At 39.3% G+C, this 23,880-nt stretch overlaps 1 protein-coding gene across 1 annotated transcript in view; it reads left to right on the forward strand.

The window, feature by feature from the left end:
* Positions 1 to 3,007: 3,007 nt before the first annotated feature.
* Positions 3,008 to 23,880, forward strand: part of YME1L1 (YME1 like 1 ATPase) — a 47,398-nt gene continuing 26,525 nt past the window's right edge. The window contains exons 1-8 of the mRNA XM_043966628.1: positions 3,008 to 3,234; positions 6,543 to 6,674; positions 13,668 to 13,830; positions 15,215 to 15,313; positions 17,146 to 17,255; positions 18,219 to 18,369; positions 19,008 to 19,091; positions 20,627 to 20,709. Coding sequence (XP_043822563.1) covers positions 3,202 to 3,234; positions 6,543 to 6,674; positions 13,668 to 13,830; positions 15,215 to 15,313; positions 17,146 to 17,255; positions 18,219 to 18,369; positions 19,008 to 19,091; positions 20,627 to 20,709 — 855 coding nt within the window. The 5' untranslated portion in view covers positions 3,008 to 3,201. The remainder of the gene's footprint in view (positions 3,235 to 6,542; positions 6,675 to 13,667; positions 13,831 to 15,214; positions 15,314 to 17,145; positions 17,256 to 18,218; positions 18,370 to 19,007; positions 19,092 to 20,626; positions 20,710 to 23,880) is intronic.

Below are 23,880 nucleotides of genomic sequence, written 5' to 3' on the forward strand. Positions count from 1 at the left end.
CTGATCAACTTCTTCCAGATAATCTCCAATTTACCAATGTCCTTCCAAAAAACATGGTGCCTAGAACTGAACACAATACTCCAGAAGTAGTTGGACCAGAGAATATAGTGGGATTGTTACTTCCTGTAATGATTGGAATGACGCCACCTACTGGAGACTTGCTGTGGAGAGCTCCACCATGAGGAAAATGCCTCAGAGGCAGTGTGGCTTTCCTTGGCGTCAGGAAAAGTGACGCTTGCTCATGGGTGCTTGTCTATCAAGTCTACCAGCCAATCACTGGAGGAGCCTCCTATGGTCTGGGAGGAGACAGGAAGGAGGAAAGGGAGCCTGCGCAGAGAGCGCGGGCCTTTTTGGCTTCCGGACTTGATGGTGGTGGCGGCAGAGGACTTCACAGGAGATTTGAGGAAAGATAGGAATGCAGACTGTTAGAATTCTGTTCTCAATCTTTTTCTTTCTATTTTCCAATAAACCCTTAAAAACCTAAACTCGTTTTATCAGTGATTTTTAGTCAGTTTCCCCCAAACTGGGGAGCACATTAGAATCCACATGTAGAATCTTAAATTACACATTCCCTAGACCTGGATATGATGTCTCTCTATTTAGCCTACGACTGCATCCAATTTTTAGGGATGTCATATCATATTGTTAAGGTCACACTGAACTAAATAGAGCCCCCTCTTTTCAAAAGTGGCTGTTCCATGGGGCTTGTAAAATTGATTAAAAAAAAAAAAATCTGGGCAGCTAGGTGCGCAATGAATAAGCACTGGGCCCTGGAGTCAGGAGGACCTGAGTTCAAATCCGGCCTCAGACACTTGACACGTAATAGCTGTGTGACCCTGGGGCAAGTCCTGTAACACCCATTGCCCCCCCCCCCCCCGCAAAAAAAAAATCCAACTCTGAGTTTATCTGTATTACAGTTAAATACTCAGCCTAACTTCTAGCATGTCAGGATTTTTTTGGATACTGACTTGGTCAATGAAATGTGTTAGCTATCACTTCCAGCTTAAGCATGCCATTTATATCTTCATCCAAGTCACTCATAAAAAAAAATAAATAATAGCACGGATATCAATAGCCTAGATTTTGGGGGGGCATTCGACTGGAGAACTCCTTCCAAGTTGACAGCCTGAGAGTAATGACTACTCTTTGGGGAAGACCATTCAACTGGTTCTGGATCAAATCAATTATACTTTGGCATAGTTCACATGCTTCCATTTATTTGTCACAAAAATAGCACCAGACTTAGCTATCTTGGTCTTCCTAGGACAAAGTCCATTATCAGGCCTGTCCCTGAAGCCTCTGCAGCTTGGCAGAACTTGCACAGGGCTTATACTTTACTGACATTGCTTTTGAGAAACCAAGGTCAACTCCATACCAGGGGTCAAAACCAGGACATTAGTGAAGGGATTTGCATATTAGGCTTTTAATAAGAATTTGTTGCATTGAACTGAAGACAGGAAATGAAGGGGATGGAGGAAAAGAAAGTAAATAGAATGGAGATCATCCTCTGCTACTTTCTACCTATGTGACCTTTATCATGTCACTTCTGTGTCTCAGTTTCCTTATCTGTAAGTCAGGGGGGTTGGCCAAGATAGCCTTCAAGGTCTCTTCCAGCTGTAAATCTTTATGGGACAGGGACTGGAATTGTAATTTCATTGGGGCAAACAACACTCAGGTGAGAAAACTACCTTTACCAAAGAAGGTTGCTGCCTTCTCTTTAATTTATATTCCCAGAGTTATCTAGAGCTTTGAGGTTAACTGACTTTCCCCTGGGTCACAGATCCAGTCCGTGTCAGTAGTTGGACTAAATCTATGTTCCTGTATAAGGAACTTTAAAAAATTTGAGGTAAGAGGTTCTTATGCTCTCTCCCTAAGGGCTGGTTTGTCAGGGGCTACATGTGAAAGATCACAAAGACTGAAAATAACTTTTATTTGACGGGTCTCCTATTTCCTTTTTTCCTGCCTTGCACTGGTTAGACAGTTCTGATGTGTGTGTGTTGTTTTTTTTTGGGGGGGGGGGGATCTTTTAATGGGTAAAGAGAGTTGGAAGAAAGGGGTGGGGAAGAATGTGGAGTAGAAAGGAAGGAGGGGGGCGGCTAGGTGGCGCAGTGGATAGAGCCCCGGCCTTGGAGTCAGGAGGACCTGAATTCAAATCCGACCTCAGACATTTAACACTTACTAGCTGTGTGACCCTGGGCAAGTCACTTAACCCCAACTGCCTCACTAAAATAATAATAATAATAATAATGATAATAATTTTTTAAAAGGAGGGGGGCGGCCTAGGTGGCGCAGTGGATAAAGCACCCGGCCCTGGATTCAGGAGTACCTGAGTTCAATCCGCCTCAGACACTTGACACTTACTAGCTGTGTGACCCTGGGCAAGTCACTTAACCCCCATTGCCCTGCAAAACAAAACAAAACAAAAAAAGGAAGGAGGAAAAGGGGGAATAAGGGACGAAGTAAAGAGAAAGGGAAGGAAAAATCAGGGAACGGGAAAGAGGAGAGGAAGAATAGGAACACAAGTTGGGTGCGATGGGTAGAACTTTGGGCTTGGGGTTAGGAAGGCTGAAATTCAAATTCAGCCTTGGATCCTGGTTCGCTGCGTGATCCCGGGGAAGTCACTTAACGTCCCAGTCTCGGGTCTTCCTCGGTAACTCACCTCTCTGGGTTACTGTGAGGATAAAATGTAAACATTTGTAAAGCAGTAACCAGCGAATTATATAAACCCTAGTTCTTAGTCCTTATTAAGAAGATAGAGAGTAAGGGGAGGAGAAAATAAATGAAAGGAAGGGGAAAGTGTGGGAGAGGAAGACTACGGGAAGAGAGAAGGGGAAGAGGAGGGCGAGGGCAGGAGGGGAGCGGACGGGAACGAATTAAAGAGAAGTGCAGGAGGAGACGAAGGAGACCAGGGAGAGAAAGGCGCAGGGAAGCGAGCGATCCCGGCACCCCAACGCCGGATGGCGCGGCCCGCCCTGTGCCCCGGAAGCGCTCTCCCGCCAGGCCCCGACTTCCGGGGCAGTGCTGTCGTTGCGGAGGCCGCTGGGCGAGGAGGCCATTTTCCATCTGTGGAAGGAAGGAGGGAGAGAGCGGGCGGGCGAGCGAGCGAGACGGGGAGGGAAAGAGAGAAGCGGGCTCAGCGCCTCCCCGGCCGAGGAGAGAGGGGCAGAGCCGGCGGGTGAGGTAGCTGCGAGCCCCGGAGAGATGTTCTCTTTATCGAGCACGGTGCAGCCCCAGGTGAGGCCGGTGGGGTCCTTTCTGCTTCCCTCGGTCCCTGTCCTCAGCCTGGGTCCCGGCGCCCCTCGGTCCGTCGGGCTCTGGGCTGCCGGGAGAGGCGATGCCCCCCTCCCCCCAGAAACACCCGGCTCCGGGACCCCGGGCTCGGGGGCCCGCCTTCGAGGGCGGGGCCGCTCTGCGCCCGTCCAAGTCTTCCTGCGCTGGGGGGGGTCTATTTCCGGGGGACAGAGCTCCCCTTTTAGAAGGGGAGGCAGCTGTGGGCAAAACAAACACGAATCCGGCCCGGCCCCCCAGCCCACCGTTAGGTAGCGCTTTAGCAGCGGCCGAGCCCCTGGCTGGGTGGGCGTGGGCCTCGCCTTGGCGTTCCCACTTTACCAGTGAGGAATCCGAGACTGAGGCTAGCTGACTTGGCCAGGGTCCGAGGTCCCACAGGTCCGGAACCCGGCTTTCGAAAACCCAGGTGTCGGGAGTGAAAACACCGGCCTTACCCATGTCGGATCCGAAATTGTTCCAGTTTGGTATCAGGAACCTTTTAAAGGGGTTCTTAACCTGCGGCCCGGGAACCTGTCTAAAAATTATTTTGATAGATACTTGTTTTAATATATTTGGCTTCCTTTGTAATCCCGCAAATTTTATGTTTTGGAGACTTTCCGAAGAAGGTATATAGGCTTCACCAAACTGCCAAAGGGGTCCACAACACACACACAAAATAAGAACCTCTGTTTTAAGATATATGGTAACGTTTACTTAAAATTCTTGACGGGCACTCAAAAATACCTAAGATTTTGAGATCTTACTGTTCATATGTTTTTAAGCACTGTCGTTTTTTGGTTAGGGGGATGGGTAGCTCCATATTTTTATAAACGTTGACTTTCTGCAGACCTTAGAAGACTACATTGAACTTTAATTTTTTATTCATTCAAGGGCTAGAAAGAGAGGAAACATCCAGATCGCTGTTAAGGAAAGTAAATTCTGGTTAAAAAGGAATGAAACTTTTTTTTTTTTTTTTTTTGCGGGGCAATGAGGCTTAAGTGACTTGCCCAGGTTCACACAGCTAGTAAGTGTCAAGTGTCTGAGGCCGGATTTGAACTCAGGTACTCCTGAATCTAGGGATGCTTTATCCACTGCGCCACCTAGCCGCCCCTGGGAATGAAACTTTTTGACAGCCAGAGGAGGTAGCTTATTATTTTGATTTTGTACTCAAGGTTATAAGAAAAATAAAATATTTTTTAGAAGTCATGTATTAAGAAGCTTTTTGTTAGCATTTTTCTCAAATCCCCAAATGACTATCATAAACTTACATCACATATTTCAGTTATTGAGAAGGGTGTTATTTCTTGATGTAATGATATGATTGCATTTAGTAAGGCGTTTTTGTTATCAATTATGGCTTAAAATTGAGTAAGATGTGGTTTATTGAACAGGGCAGTAAAAGCTTTTAAGCTCTAATTCATTACCTTAGTTCTTTCTAAAGGCAGCTAGGTGGTACAGTGGATAAAGCACCAGCCCTGGATTGAGGAAGACCTGAGTTCAAATGTGACCTCAGACACTTGACACATACTAGCTGTGTGACTCTGGGCAAGTCACTTAACCCTCATTGCTCTGCAAAATAAATAAATGAATGAATGAATGAAGTGGTATGGAATAACTGTACCAGAGAGTGTATCTATCAGTTTTCTGTTCATCTTTGATTTTTATCTGTGTAAGGATTTCCTCCGCTGGATGCAACAACTACAACTTTTGTGTAATTTGCATGTAAGGGGCCTAAAATTCTAGCTAGTCTGTCCCAAAATATCTGATGAGTGGTCGTCATAAGCTTTAGCAAGAGTTAGACTTTTAAGCATTTATTAAGGAGATTAAGAATTTGGTGAAGAGAGAGAGAAAAGCCTAGATTCATCTATCTATCTCTCAAAGGGAGAGCACATTTCTAGTTCCACTCTCCACCAGCCTTGTCCCTTCTTCCTCCCACAACCAAACCTCACTTCCTGATGCCAAAGAAAAGCTGCATGGCCTTGCCCTCAGAGGACTTCTCCTCATGGTGGAGCTTTCCTACAGTAACTCTCCAGCAGGTGGCGTCATTCCAATCGTTACATGCAGTTGGAGAAAGTTACTTGGGGTACTGAAATTTTAAGTGACTTTCTTGTGGTCACTGCTAGTATGTCAAAACTTGAACCCAGGTTTTAGTGGCTTCAAGGTTGTTTAGATGAAAGCTTCTTATCCTCATATGGGGTCCACCTAACTTAATGTGGGGTTGTGAAACATTTGGGCAACAGTAAATGATTATGAATACCTATTTTTATATACTTGTATACTTTTGGTTATGTAAAAATTTCTCAGGCAAAAAGTGATTGGCAAGTGGAAAAAGTTTAGAAGCCCTGATCTAGATAACCACTAGGCTGCACTGCCTCTTATTACATATAGATATATAGAGGAAGGTGAAAGTCTATATCATTAGTAACCTTTCTATAATAGTATGGCCTGATTTTTGCAGAATATAAGCCTATATTCTAAATGGGTTTGGTAAAATTGTGTGCTAACAATAGAATTGTAGGATTTAAGAACTTTCCTCAGATGAGGAAACTGGGATTGAGAGTAAAATTTATCTCTCAAGATTTCTAATGTCACACACTTGTTTATTGGCATGTCTCAGAATAGAGTCCAGATGTTCTGACACACTCCCCTCCAATCTGATATACTACATTTTTTTTCCTTACAGTAATAAAGACTATCTTAATAGGCTTACATGTGAGACCCTGACATAATTATGATGCAAAGGGAAAGGCAGTGAAACTTAGGATAATTGTATTTTCATGTATACTTATGTATATACATATTTCTATATGCACATTCATACAAAGACATGTATACATATGTGTGTATACATACACATATATTATGTCTACTGGATCCTAGTTGTACACAGTTCAATTCAGTAAGCATTTATGAGCAGGGCATAAAAAACCAAGTGAAATGCCCTTGCTCTTAAGGAACTACGTTCTCCATGTTTTTTCTCATATGAAGTTCTCACATAGTTTATAAAATTAGGGAAGAAAAGGGGCAGCTAGGTGGCGCAGTGGATAGAGCACCGGCCCTGGATTCACCCTGGGCAAGTCACTTAACCCCAATTGCCTCACTTAAAAAAATTAGGGAAGAAAAAAATTAATATCTTTTAATTAGCAAGAAAACAAACTTTCTTAAAGTGTGAAAATGCTTTGGTTTATGAAGGCAGGTTGGATTATATAAGGGAATTTAAAAAATTATCTAATGGAAAAAACCACACACCACTATAAATCTTTAATTTGATTCAGGTTACTGTTCCTTTGAGTCATCTCATCAATGCCTTCCATTCACCGAAAAGCTCATCTGTACCTCTAAGTGCATCAATTTCTCAGAATCAGCATCGAGAAGCAGCCCCTGAACATGAAGCTCCAAGCACTGAGGTATTTTCAGTTTTACTTCTATAAATGTGCCTTTAGAGTGGAGTTTACATTTATATCTGGTTGAATGCTTTAATTTAATTTTGAATTTGTTTTCCAGGTTTTCAGCCTACAACTTAATCTATATTAAAAATAGAAATGTCTTATACTAGGTTTATACTGAACATAGACTTTTTTGTATCTCTTTTAGTAATCATTAAAAATGTTTACTTTTGCATGACTAGGAAATTTGCTATCTAGGCAATATATCATTGACTAGAAATTGTAGTTTGTTCCATCTGGATCTTTATTACTTGATGCCATTATTAATGGGATGCATAAAGAAACCATGTCTTCATTCTTATCCAGAAAGACAAGAAGAGATAAGATTGGAAAAGAGAAGAGAGTTTGTTTTTAAGTAAAAAGTGCAAGACAAAGAAATAATGCCAAAATTTATGCTCTAGTCCTTAGACTTATTTTAAAAAGGGAACACAAAATAAATTGATCAGTTTTCCAAAATGTTTGGTGAATGTTTTTATAATATGATCCAGACTTGTGATTTCACCTCTGAGAATTCTCTGAAGAAATTCTTACCAGCACATACGAATCTGTCAGTAAGCATTTTTAAAGTACCTAACGATAGTCTGGGTACTATGCTAAGCAGTGGGGATTTAGAATGAGCAAAAAAAGTTCCTGACCTCAAGGAGCTTACATTCTGATGAAGACAACATGTACCTAAATAGGATATATAAGCTGCATACACAGTTGATAATAGGTAACCTTTTCTTCATCTGGTTGTCTTAGAGTTTTCCATATGGTTTTTTTTTTTTTTTTTTCCTGGTGGGGCCATGGGGGTTAAGTGACTTGCCCAGGGTCACACAGCTAGTAAGTGTCAAGTGTCTGAGGCCGGATTTGAACTCAGGTACTCCTGAATCCAGGGCCGGTGCTTTATCCACTGCGCCACCTAGTTGCCCCCTTCTATATGGTTTTAACTGGCTTGCTCAGGGACATGCCATCAAACTATATTAGGAGTGGGACTTAACTCAGGTTATCCTAATTCCAAAGTTGGCTCTCTATGTTCCTAAAATAATGCATACTGTTTGAATAGTGAAGCAACTTAAAAGTCTCATTGATGAGAGACAAAGTTTTATTTCTTTGATACTTTGTAATTTGTACTTTATAGTCTTCAGACAGTCCTAGTATTCAGGCCTGCTGTAGCCACAACTTTTTTGAAGGATGGAATATTAATAAATAACAACTATGCCATTATGAGCTTTCAATTGCTACTCTTCCTTAGTTAAGAATAAATGACTATAATATAGAATTATATATGGTAGAGTGGAAGTGATTTGTTGTTTTAATATGTGGTACATGAAATTGACCCTTTTTATGTTAACATTTCAAAATACTCCTTTTTTACTTATGATATCATTCATTTGTATGGCATTTAATGTTTCAAAGCCCTCTTATATACATCTCATTTGCTTTCATAACACTATAAATTAACTGGAGAAAGTGGGTTTAATACTCATTTTACCCGTAAAGAAGAAAGTAAAAGAGAGTGCCTTGTCTGAGTTTATACAGGTTTATGACTTCTAGTTCATTGCTTTTTGTTCTGTTAGACCACTTCTCCTTTGTTGTATTCATCATAACAAATTGACATTGTTTGGGCTGGCATAGGGTAATTATATAGAGTGATTACTTTATCATTTATGTCTCCCAGATAATAACCATAAACTTGCCATTTAGCTAATGAGGTCAAGGAAATAGATCTTCCCTACAAACCTGCAATTTCATATTTCCAACTAGTTCCCCTCCCTGACAACCAATTTCGTATTGTGTGTTGTTTCCCTATTTGAATGTAAGCTTCTGGAGAACAAGGACAGTTTTTGCTTTTTAGCACTTAGCACAGTGCTTGGTTTGATAAATGCTTTTTTGTTCATTCATACCAAATAATGCCAATAAGTTCCACAAACGCAAAAATCTGAGGCCATGGTCTGCCAAAAAAAGATAACCCCCAAATAGTTTAAATTTCTCAGCTACAATGCCCTCTTGTACTAATTGATTGTATTTAAGATCCTTCCTTTTCTAGAATTGATTGTTTTTAATATGGAATCCCTCACCTGGGTTTCATTAGTGGCATGGGAAGATAAGGTGTCTGTTGGTAACTTAACAGGAGGGAAGGGTATAAGCATTTCTATAGCACCTGCTATGTGCGAGGAACTGTGCTTAGGACTTTACAAATACCTCCAACTTTGTTGGGTAGGCATTATTATCCACATTTTACAGTTGAGGAAACTGAGACAAACAGAGGTTAAGTGACTTGCCTGGGGTCACATAACTATTGAATTTCTGAGGCTGGATTTTACTTAGACCCTACTGACCCCAGGCTCGATGCTCTATCCATTGGGTCACTTGTCTGCCTCTACCTAGCAATAATACCTTTATTAAATGCTTTAAAAAAAAAATCTCTCCACAGTGGCAGCAAAAGTATCTTTTTTATTGTTGTTGTTTGTGTGTCCAACACTTCATGACCCCTTTCTTGGCAAAGATACTGGAGTGGTTTGCCATTTCCTTTTCCTGCTCATTTTACAGATGAGGAAACTGAGGTAAACAGAGTTAAGTGACTGGGGCAGGATCACAACTAGTAAGTATCTGAGACCAGATTTGAATTGCATTCTTCTGGACTGCAGGCCCAGCACTATGCCCCCTATTAGGGCTTTTTAAAGGTATAACAGATGGGAGCCATAAAATGTAGCATGGAGAAACTATTAAAATATGATTTTTCAGTACAAAGCAATGTTAGAGCTGGGCACGGACCATTTAATTTAAGTGTTGGTGATGATTGCCTTACCTTGTAGGCTACAGCCTACTTACCTCAGCAAATAGATCCCCTCTCACATGATTTTTTTTTTATATATACACATGACAAATGGATGACTTTTTAAACCCAACTAAGAATTAAGGTAGTTTATATCTAGGCTAGTAAAAGACAAGCATTTCTCATTTTATTAATAATTGTTCTTAGAGATTGGCTTGGGGCGGAGCCAAGACAGTGGAGGAAAGACATTAAATGTATAGGGCTCCTGATACAATTACCCCAAAAACAGCAATAGAAAAAGAAACCCCCGGAGCAGAAAAACCCACAAAAATACGGGCTGAGATTATTTTCTAGCTATTGATAGATTAAAGGGGGCCGTGCTGGACTACGCGTAAAGTCCAGCCCCATGATTGTGCTGACAGAGACCCCAGGCACTCCACACTGGAGGAATTTACTTCTGGAACTGAGCGTGTGGTTGGATGAAAGGGCTGAACGGCTGGCCGGGGTGGGTGGGTGGGTGGGGGGGAATGCAGGTGTATCAGCGGGACATCAGGAGGAATTTGGCTGTCTCACCCCATCGGGGAACCAGGAAGAATTCCTGAGCAGTGGGAGGCCCAGGTGGGGGAGGGGTACAGGCTCGTCAAAGCTAAAAGCCACCACAGCGCCCTGCTCTCTGGTTAACTAGCAAGTTGGCTTGAGGTTATCTTGGGACCAGAGAACAGGCCAGGCAAGAGAAAAACCCGCCCTCCCTCAAACCAAAACACCTGGACCATCTGAAGCTGGGAACAGTAGTGTAGCCGAGAAGCAGGCCCCCCCCCCCCCACGGGGAGTTTAAAGTCAAGTAAAAGATGAGCAAGCAAAGACAGTTCAAAACTATAGAAAGTTTCTTCAGCAACAAGAAAGATCAAGTGCACCCTCGGAAGAAGAAATCAACCACAGGGCTCCCACATCCAAAGCTTCCAAGAAAAATATGAACTGGTCTCAGGCCATGGAAGCTCTCAAAAGGGACTTTGAAGAGAAAGTAGGAGAGATAGAAGGAAGATGTAGAGAGAGGGAGGAAAGAATGGAAAAAGAAATGAGAGCGATGCAGGAGAGTCATGAGGAAAAAGTCAACAGCTTGAAAAGTCAAGTGGAAAAGGAGAGAAAAAAGCTGTCTGATGAAAATAATTGCCTAAGAATTAGGATTGAACAAATGGAAGCTAGTGACCTTATGAGAAACCAAGACACAATAAAGCAAATCCAATTGAATGAAAAAATAGAGGACAATGTGAAATATCTCCTTGGAAAAACAGCTGACCTAGAAAATAAATCCAGGAGAGGTAATTTGAAAATCATTGGACTGCCTGAAAACCATGACCAAAACAAGAGCTTAGACACCATCCTCCAAGAGATTGTCAGGGAAAATTGTCCTGATATTCTAGAAGCAGAAACTAAAATAGAAATTGAAAGAATCCACCAATCATCTCCTGAAAGAGATCCCAAAAGGAAAACCTCCAGGAATATTATAGCCAAATTCCAGAACTCCCAGGTCAAGGAGAAAATATTGCAAGCAGCTAGAAAAAAGGAATTAAAATACTGTGGAGCAGGGATAGGTGGCGCAGTGGATAGAGCACTGGCCTTGGATTCAGGAATACCTGAGTTCAAATCCGGCCTCAGACACTTGACATTTACTAGCTGTGTGACCCTGGGCAAGTCACTTAACCCCCATTGCCCCGTTTTTAAAAAAAAATACTGTGGAGCTTCAATAAGGCTAAAGAAAGATCTAGCAGCATCTATGTTAAAGGACTGGAGGGCATGGAATATGATATTCCAGAGGGCAAAGGAACTGGGACTACAGCCAAAAATCACATACACAGCAAAACTGAGTATAATCTTTCAGAGGAAAAAATGGAACGTCAATGAAAAAATTTGTGATGAAAAGACCTGAACTGAATAGAAAATTTGACTTTCAAATACAAGACCCTGGAGAATCATAAAAAGGTAAACAGGGAAAAGAAATCACGAGGGACATTAAATGGTTAAACTGTTTACATTCATACATGAGAAAATAATACAACTCATAAGAACTTTTTCAGTAAGGAATACAGAGAAGGCACAGGTCTGAACTGAATATGAACGGATGGTATTTGTAAAGCATTTATTTTTTGTGTATCCTTGTTCTTTGTTAAGCAAACAGGGTGGGTTGTCTAGTATCTGGGGCCAGATTTGGACTCTTGGCCTCCTGGGCCCAGGGCTGGTGCTTTGTCCACTGTGCCATCTAGCTAACCCATGATGACATCTTTAAAATAAGGTTGAGGGGTAGGAGGAATAGACTGGGGGTGGGGGAAGGGGAGAGGTGGACTGGGGAGAGGTAGCTCACATGAAGGAAACAAGAAAAAAAGCTTATGGAGGGGAGGGGAAGAGGGAGAAGGAGTGGGGGAATAAGTGAACCTCACTATCATCAGAATTGGCTCAAAGAGGGAATAACATACATACTTAAGCGGGTATAGTAATATATTTTTGCCCTGAGGAAAAGTGGGAGGGGAAGGAGATTGGGGGGGGGTGGGGAGAGGATAAGGAGGGAAGGGAAGTTTGGGGGAGGGAGTTGTAAAAAAGCAAAACACTTTTGAGGATGGTGAAGATGTTCTGCATAACACCACATGTATGACATATATTGAATTACTTGATTTCATTAGGGAGAGTTAGTTGAGGAGAGAGGGGGGAAGAAAAATTTAGAAAACAGAATTAGCTCAAAGGCCATAACCTCATTAGAGTGGGCTCAAGGAGGGAATAACACGCATACCCAATTGGGAAGAGTAATCTATTTAGCCCTATAGGAAAGTAGGAGGGGAAGAAGATATGGAGGGAAGGGTGAATTAAGGTCTAAAACTCAAAATTGCCAATGCTTTTAAATATTACTTTCAAGGGTAGAGTGGGGGAGGGGGCAGTCAATAGCAAAACACTTTTGAGGAGGAATAGGGCAAAATAAGATAGACAATAGAGTAAATATCATTGGAAGGGAATGGGATGGAGGGAAATAGTTATGATTGACTACAATGTCAAAACGCATGGTACCTATTCTGCTGGGCTATTGTGAAGAAAATTCTTTGTCAAGTTCAAGGTACTATATAAAAATTATGATTAACAGGATGCTATCAGAAAAACCTGGAAAGATCCACATGAACTGAAGCAGAGAGAAATGTACTGTATACAAAATAACAGCATTAGTGTAAGATGATCTGCTGGGAAGCACGTGGTTATTTTCAGCAAGGCAATGAGCCAATATAACTCTGAAGAACTTAGGAAAATTGCAGTCCATCTACAGAGAAAGAACTGATGGTATCTGAAAACAGACTGAAACACATTTTTTTTTGACAGTTCCTTAATCTGAAGTTTTGTTTTTATCTGTTTTCTCTCACAACTTAGCTAATGTAGAGTTGTTTTCCATGACTACTCATGTATAATTTATATTGAATTGTTTGAGTTCTTGGGGTGGGGGTGGGAAGGGAGGGAGGAAGAGAAGTTGGAACACAAAGTTTAAAGAAAAATCTATGTCCAGATTTGCTTTTACATGTAATTTGTAAAATAAAATTCTAAAAAAAAAATAGTAGTTCTTAGCCCTGAGTTACCATTTCAAAACTCTTTTCTCACAGCCATAAAATGACAGCTTCTTTGCATTTTTGCTCATATATAGAAATACTCAGATAATGATGTGATATGTTTGTTTTTTGGCTTGCTGTTTACCTGCTGCACTACATAATTAACATTTCCTTTCATAATTCCTAAAAATCTTTTATGTATAATTTTAGTAGTGATATTGCTGCAAGGTAGCCTGATGAAGTGTCTAGAACTAGCCTTGGGTTACAGAGAGGTGCTGATTTGCTTTGGTGGAGGAAAGTTTTTCACTGAACCAATGAAATCACATGAGTGGTCTAAAACTCAAAATTGCCAATGCTTTTAAATATTACTTTCAAGGTTTTAGAAACAAGTGACATGATCATTGTATGTGACTGACGTCAGTAAAGCCACGATCACAAAAAAATTTTCCTTAACAAAAGAGAAGGAATTTTAACCTTTGTAAAAAAATATTGGGCAAGAGATTGACTTTATGTTCAGGTTTGGGATTTTAGAAAATTTGCTTTGTTCCTTCTGGTAAAAAATACTTTTTGTTGTAAATATCCCATGATGATAAAAATTTTTCTCTTGTTGCTTTACAGCCTGTGCTTAACCTAAAGGACCTGGGCTTATCTGAATTGAAAGTTAATCAGCTTGATGAACTAGTTGATAGTCTCCTTCCTGGCTTTTGTACAGGCAACAGAGTTTCTTCTCGATGGCATACATCTTACATCTCTTCACAGTCCTTCTTTGAAAATAAACATGGTATGTGAAAGTGTCAAGTTACTTTAGTTTTCTAATGAAAATGAAAGCCAACTTAATAATTAATTAACTTAATTGCTCTGAAAAGAATCTCAGTTGCTGGAGTTGTTTCTAGCAGCTTTGTAGAGTTATCTAAAACAAGTAATGTAGCAGGAATCAGATGAGAAACCGGTAATGATTTTGTTGGACTGAAAAGCAGAGAAGGGGAAAAAGGGGTGTTTTTTTCTTTTTTTTTCTAGGCAAAGGAAGCTACAGGGGTTCGGGCCACAAAGGGCTTGAGAGTAGATAGATGAATTTCAGGAAAGATGTTGAGCACTGAAGTAGTGTACTAGTTTTTTCCTCTCCTTATGCCTCCTTATTCAACTGGATGCTTGGAAAGTAACAGGAAGACATTTATCAAGTTCTTTAACATTTTCAGGGTGCTTTATGCACATTATTTCCCAAGTGGAGATAGAAGCACAGGAGAAGAAAGACAAGTCATTTAGGGTGGGATTTAGGGTGAGAATTGTGTTATCGCTTCCTTCCCTTTTGTTGCTGTCACAGTTTCAGCAGCCATTCAAAATGTGCTTTGTAGCAATATCTCCTTTCCAGGTTTAGGGAAGTTCTAGAAGAGTAGAAGGGGATGCCCTGTCTAACTTCTTGCTTTCTTTTCAGTGGGTCCCTTACCTGTACAAAACTTAAAGCCATGACTCAGAATTTCTGGTACATAGTCTGGTTTTACAGCTCTTTTCCACTCAACCCTATGTACTATTGTATATTTTCTTGAATTTAGGGGAACATTTTTACTTGGATAATAATAAATAATAATAAAGGAGAGACCTAGTAATGAGAATTGTTATGTGTAGTTGAAAGTATCCATTTCTTTCATGTATGAAAAAAACCCTTCACTATACCAGCTATACAGGGAAGCTATGACTAAGGAGGAAGAAAGAACTGCTACAAGTGCTTTGTCTGAATTAGAAATAATGAAGTTGCTTACTCATTTTTTGGAGCTATTAGAATTGCTCCTAGAAAGACAAATTTTTATCTTTGTGCTCTTGAAGTAAACTTATTATTCTACAGAAAACATTCTTTTGAGTATCTTAATTTGAGGTACAAGCTTAATTGGAAGTCCTATCTCAGTTAAAATATTCTTTTGAACTGTTGACAGATCAGAAGAACCATGAAAGATGTTGAGATCCCAAGTAATTCAGTTGTTTTTAGAAATTTAAAAAATTATGTTAAGGAAGGAGAAGCCTCATAAATAGAAGATGTAGCTAATTTAATCTTAATAGTTTTAGAAATATAGTATTCTCATTTGACTTTTTATTGGGTGTACTTCAGTAATTTTTCATGTGAAATGTTATATTTGACAGAAAATGTTTTCTTTGTACAATTTTATCCCTAGGTTTCTTAGACATATTTAGTACCTTACGTTCCTCTTGCTTGTACAGACAACATCCTAAAACTGTTCAAAGTATTTGTGCAGATCTTCAGCGGTGGCCAGGTATGAAACAAAACACTATTGCATAAGTAAATAAATTTTAAGTAGTAGCCTGATTTTCTCTCTTTAGTAATAGCTAGCATTTATATAGTGCTTTAAGGGGAAAGATTTTTTTGGATGTGTTCAGTGTAAGGGGCTAAAATTCTAGTTATACTATCTAAAATCTAATGAGTGGTCACCAATAAATCATAAGCTTTAGCAAGAGTATTTAAGTGTTTAAGTATTTATTAAAGAGCATTAGGATCAGAGAGAAAGGTAAAAATCTAACTATTTCTAAGAGACCCTATCATCTGACCTGCCATGGTGAGGTCAGGAACCAAAACAGGAAAAAGCCCTCAGCCAGCATCCACTTCCTACTTTGTGTCCTCCTCCCAGAAATGGGAGGCTCCTCCAGTTGATTGGCTGGTAGCCTTGATAGACAGTACCCACGAGCAAATGTCCCTTCCTGATGCCAAGGACCTGAGTGCATGGCTTGCCCTCAGACACTTTCTTCTCACGGCGGAGCTTTCCTACAGTAGCTCTCCAGCAGGTGGCATCATTCCAATTGTTACATCAGTTTGGGATGCCTATGGGACATCCAGTTGGAGATACCCAAAAGGTAGTTGATGATGCAGGTTTAAAGCTCTGGAGAGAATATATTATATATTCTACTATATAGTATAGACTAGGGCTAGTTATGGAGGCAGCTATGGGCTCAGTGGATAGAATGTTGGGCTTGGAGTCTGAAAGCTATGAGTTCAAATCTAGCCTCAGACACTAGCTTTGTGACTTTAGGCAAGTCACTTAACTGTGTTTGCCTTAATCCACTGGAGAAGGAAGTGGCAAACCACTCTAGTATCTTTACCAAGGAAACCCATGGACGATATTGGTGTGGTATGGTCCACAGGGTCACAGAGTCAGACACGACTGAAGGACTGAATAGGACTAGTTATATAGTGTTTCAGAAATCTTAGTGCAGTTTTTTTGTTGTTGTTGTTTTTGGTTTTTTTTGGTGAGGCAATTGGGGTTAAGTGACTTGCCCAGGGTCACACAGCTAGTAAGTGTCAAGTGTCTGAGGTCGGATTTGAACTCAGGTCCTCCTGAATCCAAGGCCAGTGCTTTATCCACTGCACCACCTAGCTGCCCCTTAGTGCAGTTTTAAGCTACTAAAACTTAAAAAAAAAAAAAAGCTTGAAACTGCTCTCTGACTTTTGGGTCATCTTATATAGCTAAGAATCATCTACCTAGAAATGATCATTGAACCCATGAGAACTGATGAGCTCACCAAATAAGATAGTATAAAGGGGTGGATTAGGTTCAAGACTTAGATAATTGTGGGGCAAGTCATATAATAGCTCTTAGTATTTGATTACCGTTTAAAAGATTATTTCTCCTAGACTTCAAATGACAGCTTCTTTCTACATTTTTGTTTTTATTTAGAAACACTCAAATAATTGTGTTGGATTTTTTTTTTGTTTTATTGTTTTGCTGTTTACATGTTGTAATGGATAATTTATGAACCTTTTTTCTTTTCATAATTCCCCAAATCTTTTCACTTTAATTTTCCTAATGATATTACCATGAGGCAGTCTGGCAATGTAAATCATCTTTACAATTGGAATTAAATTAATTATTGAAAATTCATGTGGGAGAGTGAATAAAATGTCAAGGTGCTTTCACTTTTGGGGGAGATAAAGGCAATAAGAAAGTACAAAGTGTATGGTATTAGGTGTTAGTAAAATGCTTAAAAAAGAGGATAAACAGATTACATATGTGGATTTTCCTTATTTTTATTTTTTTCTTTGCATTCTATTTTAGCAGAATGGAAAGATATGTAATAAATATTCTTTGTTTAGTTTTTGTACAGTCTCGGGGTTTTAAGACTTTGAAATCAAGGACACGGCGATTGCAGTCCACCTCTGAACGACTCACAGAAACACAACATGTGGCCCCATCATTTGTAAAGGTATTTGATTTGTGTTAACATAAGGCTCCAGAAAGAATTATTTTTTCAAATTATGAAAACAAGCACATTTGGTATCATTTGTTTTTTGATTGGCCTTTAACTTTGTGTTCCTTTTTCAATAGATTTAGAATAATTGTAGTTTATCACATTTTTTTAGCTCATCTATGTTTATCGCTAAAATTTAAATTTATCTTTTGTTCAGAAATGTTTTCTAGCTCTTTGTATTTGTGGTAAAATCACTAATATAGCAACCTGAAATTTTAAGTAAATTCTTTCCTGCTTTTATTTATTTATTTTTTTAAAGATTTTAGACTTAGGGTAATTTAGGTGAAAACCATAATGGTAATATTGGAGATCAGTTGCAGTGGTAGGAATATACTGTACTTCCAAGTAAGCACAGGTATCTGGGTAATTCTTTCAAAGTTAGGAGTCTTATAACTAGTGATTCCACTGTAGTATTTCATATTCCCAAGACAGATCTACAGCATAGATCTGTTAGTTGGTTTGTCTTAAGTTGATACAGTAAACGTTTGGTAAAATTTATAGTCAACAGTCTGAATTCCTGAATCAGCATTCTGTTGCTTATCGCTTTGGAAAAGGATGGGATCTTTGATTTCATTGGTAAAGAGAATTCCCTGGCAAGGAAACACTACCGATGTAGAGCAGCACTTTCTTTGCAATTTCAAGTCATAGAGAAATGCCAAAAGCACTGAGAAGTCATATGACTTTCTCAGAGTCACATGGGCAATATGTGTAAGAAGTGGCACTTGAACTGTGACTCTGGCTTTGGGACTGGTTCTTTATCTACTGGGCCATACTGCCAGTTTGGAATGGGGGTAAATAGAACTAAAGCTGGAGTAATTAGATCTGAAAAATCCCTTTGAATTGGTCTGTAGCATGTATTTGGTTTGTAAGTATTGTCATTTCTATACTTGCTAAATGCTCATACATTTGTGTCTTTAGGGGTTTCTTTTGCGAGACCGAGGATCAGATGTTGAAAGTTTAGACAAACTTATGAAAACCAAAAACATACCTGAAGCACATCAGGACGCATTTAAAACTGGCTTTGCAGAGGGCTTTCTGAAAGCACAAGCATTAACTCAAAAAACAAATGGTAAGTTGACTTCATTGGCTTTTAGTGCTTGTGAAATTTGCTTAGAAGGAAATCACTGCTAAAACCAATTACTGATCCTCTCCCCTTTCATCCTATTTTCTCTCCTCCTTTTCCCAGCTTTGGAAGAAGAAGAGTGGATTCACCCCACCCCACCCCCAAACCTGTTTTTTGGTTTCTTTTAAACTTTATTTGGAGTAATTAAAAGCAAGAGAAAGAGCATTTGTGAGGTTTTGGCACAAGGGGTCTTGTGAGATAGCTCTGAGCATATTATTTTAAGATCTGGGCTGAAAAGCAAAGGACTTACAGAGTTCCACAAAAAGATGTATTTAGCCACAGTATTCTAAGATGGTACAGTGGGACAAGCACCAGCTCTGGGCTCAGAAGACTTCAGTCCAAGCCATTCTTCTGATTGTTACCCTTGTGACCTTAAGCAAGGCACTTAACTTCTCTTGGTTTGTTTCCTCATCTGCAAAATGAAGGGTTTGGATTAGGTGAATTCTTGGTTTCCTTTACAGGTTTACACCTGTAAACTTCATTTTTTCAGTGCCAAAGATTGCTTATAATATATATTTGAGGGTGATCCTGCCTTTGACACATCTTATTTTAAGCCTGCCTTTTGTTTATTTTATTTTTTTCAGATTCCTTAAGACGAACTCGTTTGTTCCTCCTTGTTCTCCTGCTGCTTGGTATTTATGGACTGTTAAAAAACCCATTTTTATCAGGTAAAGGCTCCTTTTTCTTGTATTGGTTTGTTAACTTTTCATTCCTTTAAATTTGTACTTCCTTGCTCTCTATTTTCATAGAAATGTTACATCATCTAAGAAGTAAAATATGATCAGCCATTCTAAAGCTAAGAAGATATCAATAGTTCAAATACTCTCAACCAGGGCTTCTTGAACTTTTTTCCACATTCGACCCCTTTTCACCCAAGAAATTTTTACTTGACCCAAAGATATATAAAATAGGTATACATAACCTTCTATTGCCAAATTTTTTGTAAACCCCTCCCCCCTGCCCCCATTCAGTTATGTGATGCCATATGTGGTCTCAGCCCATAGTTTTAGAAGCTAGACTCTAAACCACATCCATTAGATTTTTCTTAGTTTGGAATTACCTGAAAGTACTTCAGGTAGAGTTAGTATGGGGATATGCATTCAATCAGTAAGTATTTATAAAGTGCCTACTATGTGTGAGGCACTGGGGATAGAAGCCTTCATCACCCCTTTTGTATATGGTTGTAACCATTAAGGAGTCACAGGCAGCAGTTCACCAGTGATTTCTAGTTTGGAGCGGGATAAGAATTTAAATACAAAGTTAAAATGGCTGCTTTCTTTCAGGCCAGACGTAGTATTTTTAGATTGTAGGCTTGTACCTTTGCAGGAAAGATTTATTATCCATGTGTTAAAAAAAATAGTGTAAGAAAATACCTTTTTTAAAGGGAAATTAAGTAGCCAAGAAGAAAATGTCACAAGTTGTAAATTATTCTCTGTACAAACGATAACAGAAATTAAGACTATGATTCAGGAGGTTACATTTTTCCCTCAGTTCCATGACTGATCATTTCTTTGGCCACAAACAAATCATTTAAATCTTTTAGGGCCTCATTTTCCCCTTTTGTACAATGAAGTTAGTTGGGCTATCTACACAATACATACATACATACACACACACACACACACACACACACACACACACACACACACACACACACACACACACACACACAAATGTATGTGTATATACCAGGTGATCCAAAAGTCAAGAAGGGTTTTTTGTTTGTTTGTTTTTTGGTGGGGCAGTGAAGGTTAAGTGACTTGCCCAGGGTCTCACAGCTAGTAATTGTCAAGTGTCTGAGGCTGGATTTGAACTTAGGTCCTCCTGACTCCAGGGCCAATGCTTTATCCACTGAGCCACCTAGCTGCCCCAAGAAGGGGTTTTAATAACATTTTGAAAATTATTGTTTACTTTTCACCATTTATGAGATTTGATTTTTCACATGTAATATAAATTCATTTACACACACACACACACACACATATATACTATATATGATGCAATTGTCCATTAAAAACAAAAAATAAAGGAGTTATTAAATACTTGTGACTTTTGGCCCCCACACTGTACATTTATACATAGACACCTGTGTATATACACACATACACATATAAATATATATGCATATATTACTTAAGACTCTTTCCAGCTTTAATATTTTATGATTTTGTGAAATGTAATGCTCTTCTTTTCTTGCCTATAGTCCGATTCCGGACAACAACTGGACTTGATTCTGCAGTTGACCCTGTCCAGATGAAAAATGTTACCTTTGAACATGTTAAAGGAGTAAGTTCAGAAGTTTTATTTGCTTCTTTCAAATAATACTTGAATAACATTCTACATGCCTTTGTGCTAGCTGTCCTCCATGCCTAGAGTGGTCTCCTTTCTTACCTCCATCTTTTGAAATCCCTGATTTACTTAAAAAACCCAGCCCAAGTAGCACTTTCCTGGTCCCAAAACTCCTGATCTCTGCCCCCTCCTCCCCCTTTTTTTTTTGGTGGGGCAATGAGGGTTAAGTGACTTGCCCTGGGTCACACAGCTAGTAGGTGTCAAGTGCCTGAGGCTGGATTTGAACTCAGGTCCTCCTGAATCTGGGGCCAGTGCTTTATCCACTGTGCCACCTAGCTGCCCCTCCCCCCTTTAATGCATTTTGTATTTATATGTTGTGTGCAAGTTGTCTCCCTCATCAGCAAAAATAAAAAGTACTTGACGGGACGAGTTTTCAGTTTGTATCCCCAGGAAGAGGCTAGCGGAATACCTGGCATATAATGCTTTTTGATTGATTATGTTATAAAGATATATTTTACCTTTTCTTCCTTCACTTTAATTCAACAAACATTTATCAGGTACCTACTCTGTGTAAAGCTTTTTGCTAGTTGGTGCTTCAGTTATAATTCTTAACTCTTTCATAATGTACAGAGGTCTAAAGATTATACTACTGTTGGATAAAATGCAAGATATAATACAGTATTTGCCTAGCATTTTTACCGTGCTACTCCACTGAATTCTGTGAATTATGTACCTTATACTATACTGTACTAAAGTAGAAGAAAGAAGTTGTGTGAAGTATTTGCATAGCTTCATTCTTTTTCTCTTTTCCTGCTCACTTCTTTTTCTATGTAGTTTGGGATGGGGATTAGATAGGAACATAGATACCAGAAGTCTGGAATGGACCAGTTTGTTGTAGAGAAATTGGGCTGAAATAGTGAAGTCAAGTTTGCAGCTACACAGAGACATCTGAAGCTGCCAGAATCTTTGATAGACTTCTATTTTAATGCTGTTTACAAGAAACACATTTGAAGCAGAGAGATACACACAGAGTAAAGGTAAAAGGCTGGAGCAGAATATATTATGCCTCAGCTAAAGTAAAAAAGGCAGGGGTAGCAATCCTTATCTCAGACAAAGTGCAGGCAAAAATAGATCTCATTAAAAGAGATAAGGAAGGAAATTACATCTTACTTAAAGGTACTATAGATAATGAAGTAATATCAATATTAAATATGTATGTGCCAAGTGGTATAGCATCCAAGTTCTTAGAGGAGAAGTTAAATGAGTTACAAGAGGAATTAGACAGTAATACTATACTAGTGGGGGATCTGAATCTCCCCTTCTCAGAATTAGATAAATCTAGCCAAAAAATAAATAAGAAAGAAGTGAAAGAGGTGAATAGATTACTAGAAAAGTTAGACATGATAGATGTCTGGAGAAAATTGAATGGGGAAAGAAAGGAATATACCTTTTTCTCAGCAGTACATGGCACATTTTCAAAAATTGACCATGTATTAGGGCACAAAAACATCATAGTCAAATGTAGAAAGGCAGAAATAGTAAATTCATCCTTCTCAGATCATGATGCAATAAAAATTACATGTAAGAAAGAGCCAGGGAAAAGTAGAACGAAAATCAATTGGAAACTAAATAATTTCATTCTAAAGAATGAATGGGCCAAACAAGAAATCATAGAAACAATCAATAACTTTATCCAAGAGAATGACAATAATGAGACGACATACCAAAATCTATGGGATGCAGCCAAAGCAGTGCTTAGGGGAAAACTTATAGCTCTAAATGCTTACATGAATAAAAAAGAGAAAGAGGAGATTAATGAATTGGGCATGCAACTTAAAAAGCTAGAAAAAGAACAAATTAGAAATCCCCAATTAGACACTAAATTAGAGATCCTGAAAATTAAAGGAGAAATTAATAAGATAGACTTCTACTTTAGCTAAGTTTGCCCTTTTCACTCTCATTTTGTTTTTTGCACCTTTCTCTTCACTCTGACTCTGAATACTCATTGCATTTATTCCATCTCCTACCTCACCTACAACAGTCTGAATTTTTCCCCTACTGCAAGTCAGAATTTTTATTCTTGTTAATATTAACAAGCTTCAACTAGCCATTGATTTAATCCAAGTCAAGTATAAGTGAATCCTTAGGATGTAGGTAGGAACACTGTGCCTTTTTAATTGGGAGGTGCTGGGTGTGTGTGTGTAAAATCCTTTAGGTGTTCCTTGTTTATTTTTACTGACTGCTCGACACAGTTGATTTGATCAAGACTTGGAGACCCTTTGCTACAGATGACTATCTAAATGGCAATAGACTACCTTACTCTACAATAACTCCTTAAGCAAAAATCTGAGATTCACCCTAGACTGAATAATGATCAAGAAATCCAATGAAAAATGACAGTGACTTCCATCATAGAACTACACAAAAGCCAGTGGAAGCCTACAGGCAGTAGGAAAGGAGGCCTGCCAACAAATCAAGTTCTGGTACCAGACACAAGCAAACTAGTAGTCTCCTATCCCAGCTAGAGTTGGGCCAGAAACACTTGTAGCCTCTAGAGTGTGTGTCTAGAAACGGCAGGAGTTGTGTGTGAGCACAGGTTCCCAGAGCCTCAAAGGTCCCTAGCACTCTGTCCTGAGATGACAGAGGCTCTAGTCCACTGTTCTGAGATGCTATACGGCCCAGAATATCCAAGGATCAGGATTAGGGGTGGGGAAAGGGAATAATTCCCACGAGTGAGAAGTTGTATAGGAACCCAGGCTAGCCAGGGCAAGACCCAGCAGAGCCAACTGTCCTACCCACACATGTGCAGCAGGGGCAGAGCCTGGGATTGGCACAGAACTATAATTCAAGAACTAAATCTGAAGTGAAGAGTAATTCAAAGAAGACATCTACCAGTATAAGATATTATAATACATTTGGAGCTCTTCAAGTATCTAGCCTAGAAAGAGAAGTAACAACTGTAAACAGATGCAAAGGGAAAAAGTGGATTTTCTGCAAGAACTACTTGAATGCCTAGAAAAAATGAAGCAGGAGATTAAAAATGAAATAAAAACCCTGGAGGAAAGAATTGGAAGGAGAATAAATAGCATAGAAGAGAAAATGATCAACCTTGTCCAAGTAATGGACTTCAGAAAGCTAGACTAGATCAGACAGAAACCAATGACTTTA

The sequence above is a fragment of the Dromiciops gliroides genome, chromosome 5 (assembly GCF_019393635.1).
Source record: "Dromiciops gliroides isolate mDroGli1 chromosome 5, mDroGli1.pri, whole genome shotgun sequence".
In the NCBI taxonomy this organism is placed as follows: domain Eukaryota; kingdom Metazoa; phylum Chordata; class Mammalia; order Microbiotheria; family Microbiotheriidae; genus Dromiciops; species Dromiciops gliroides.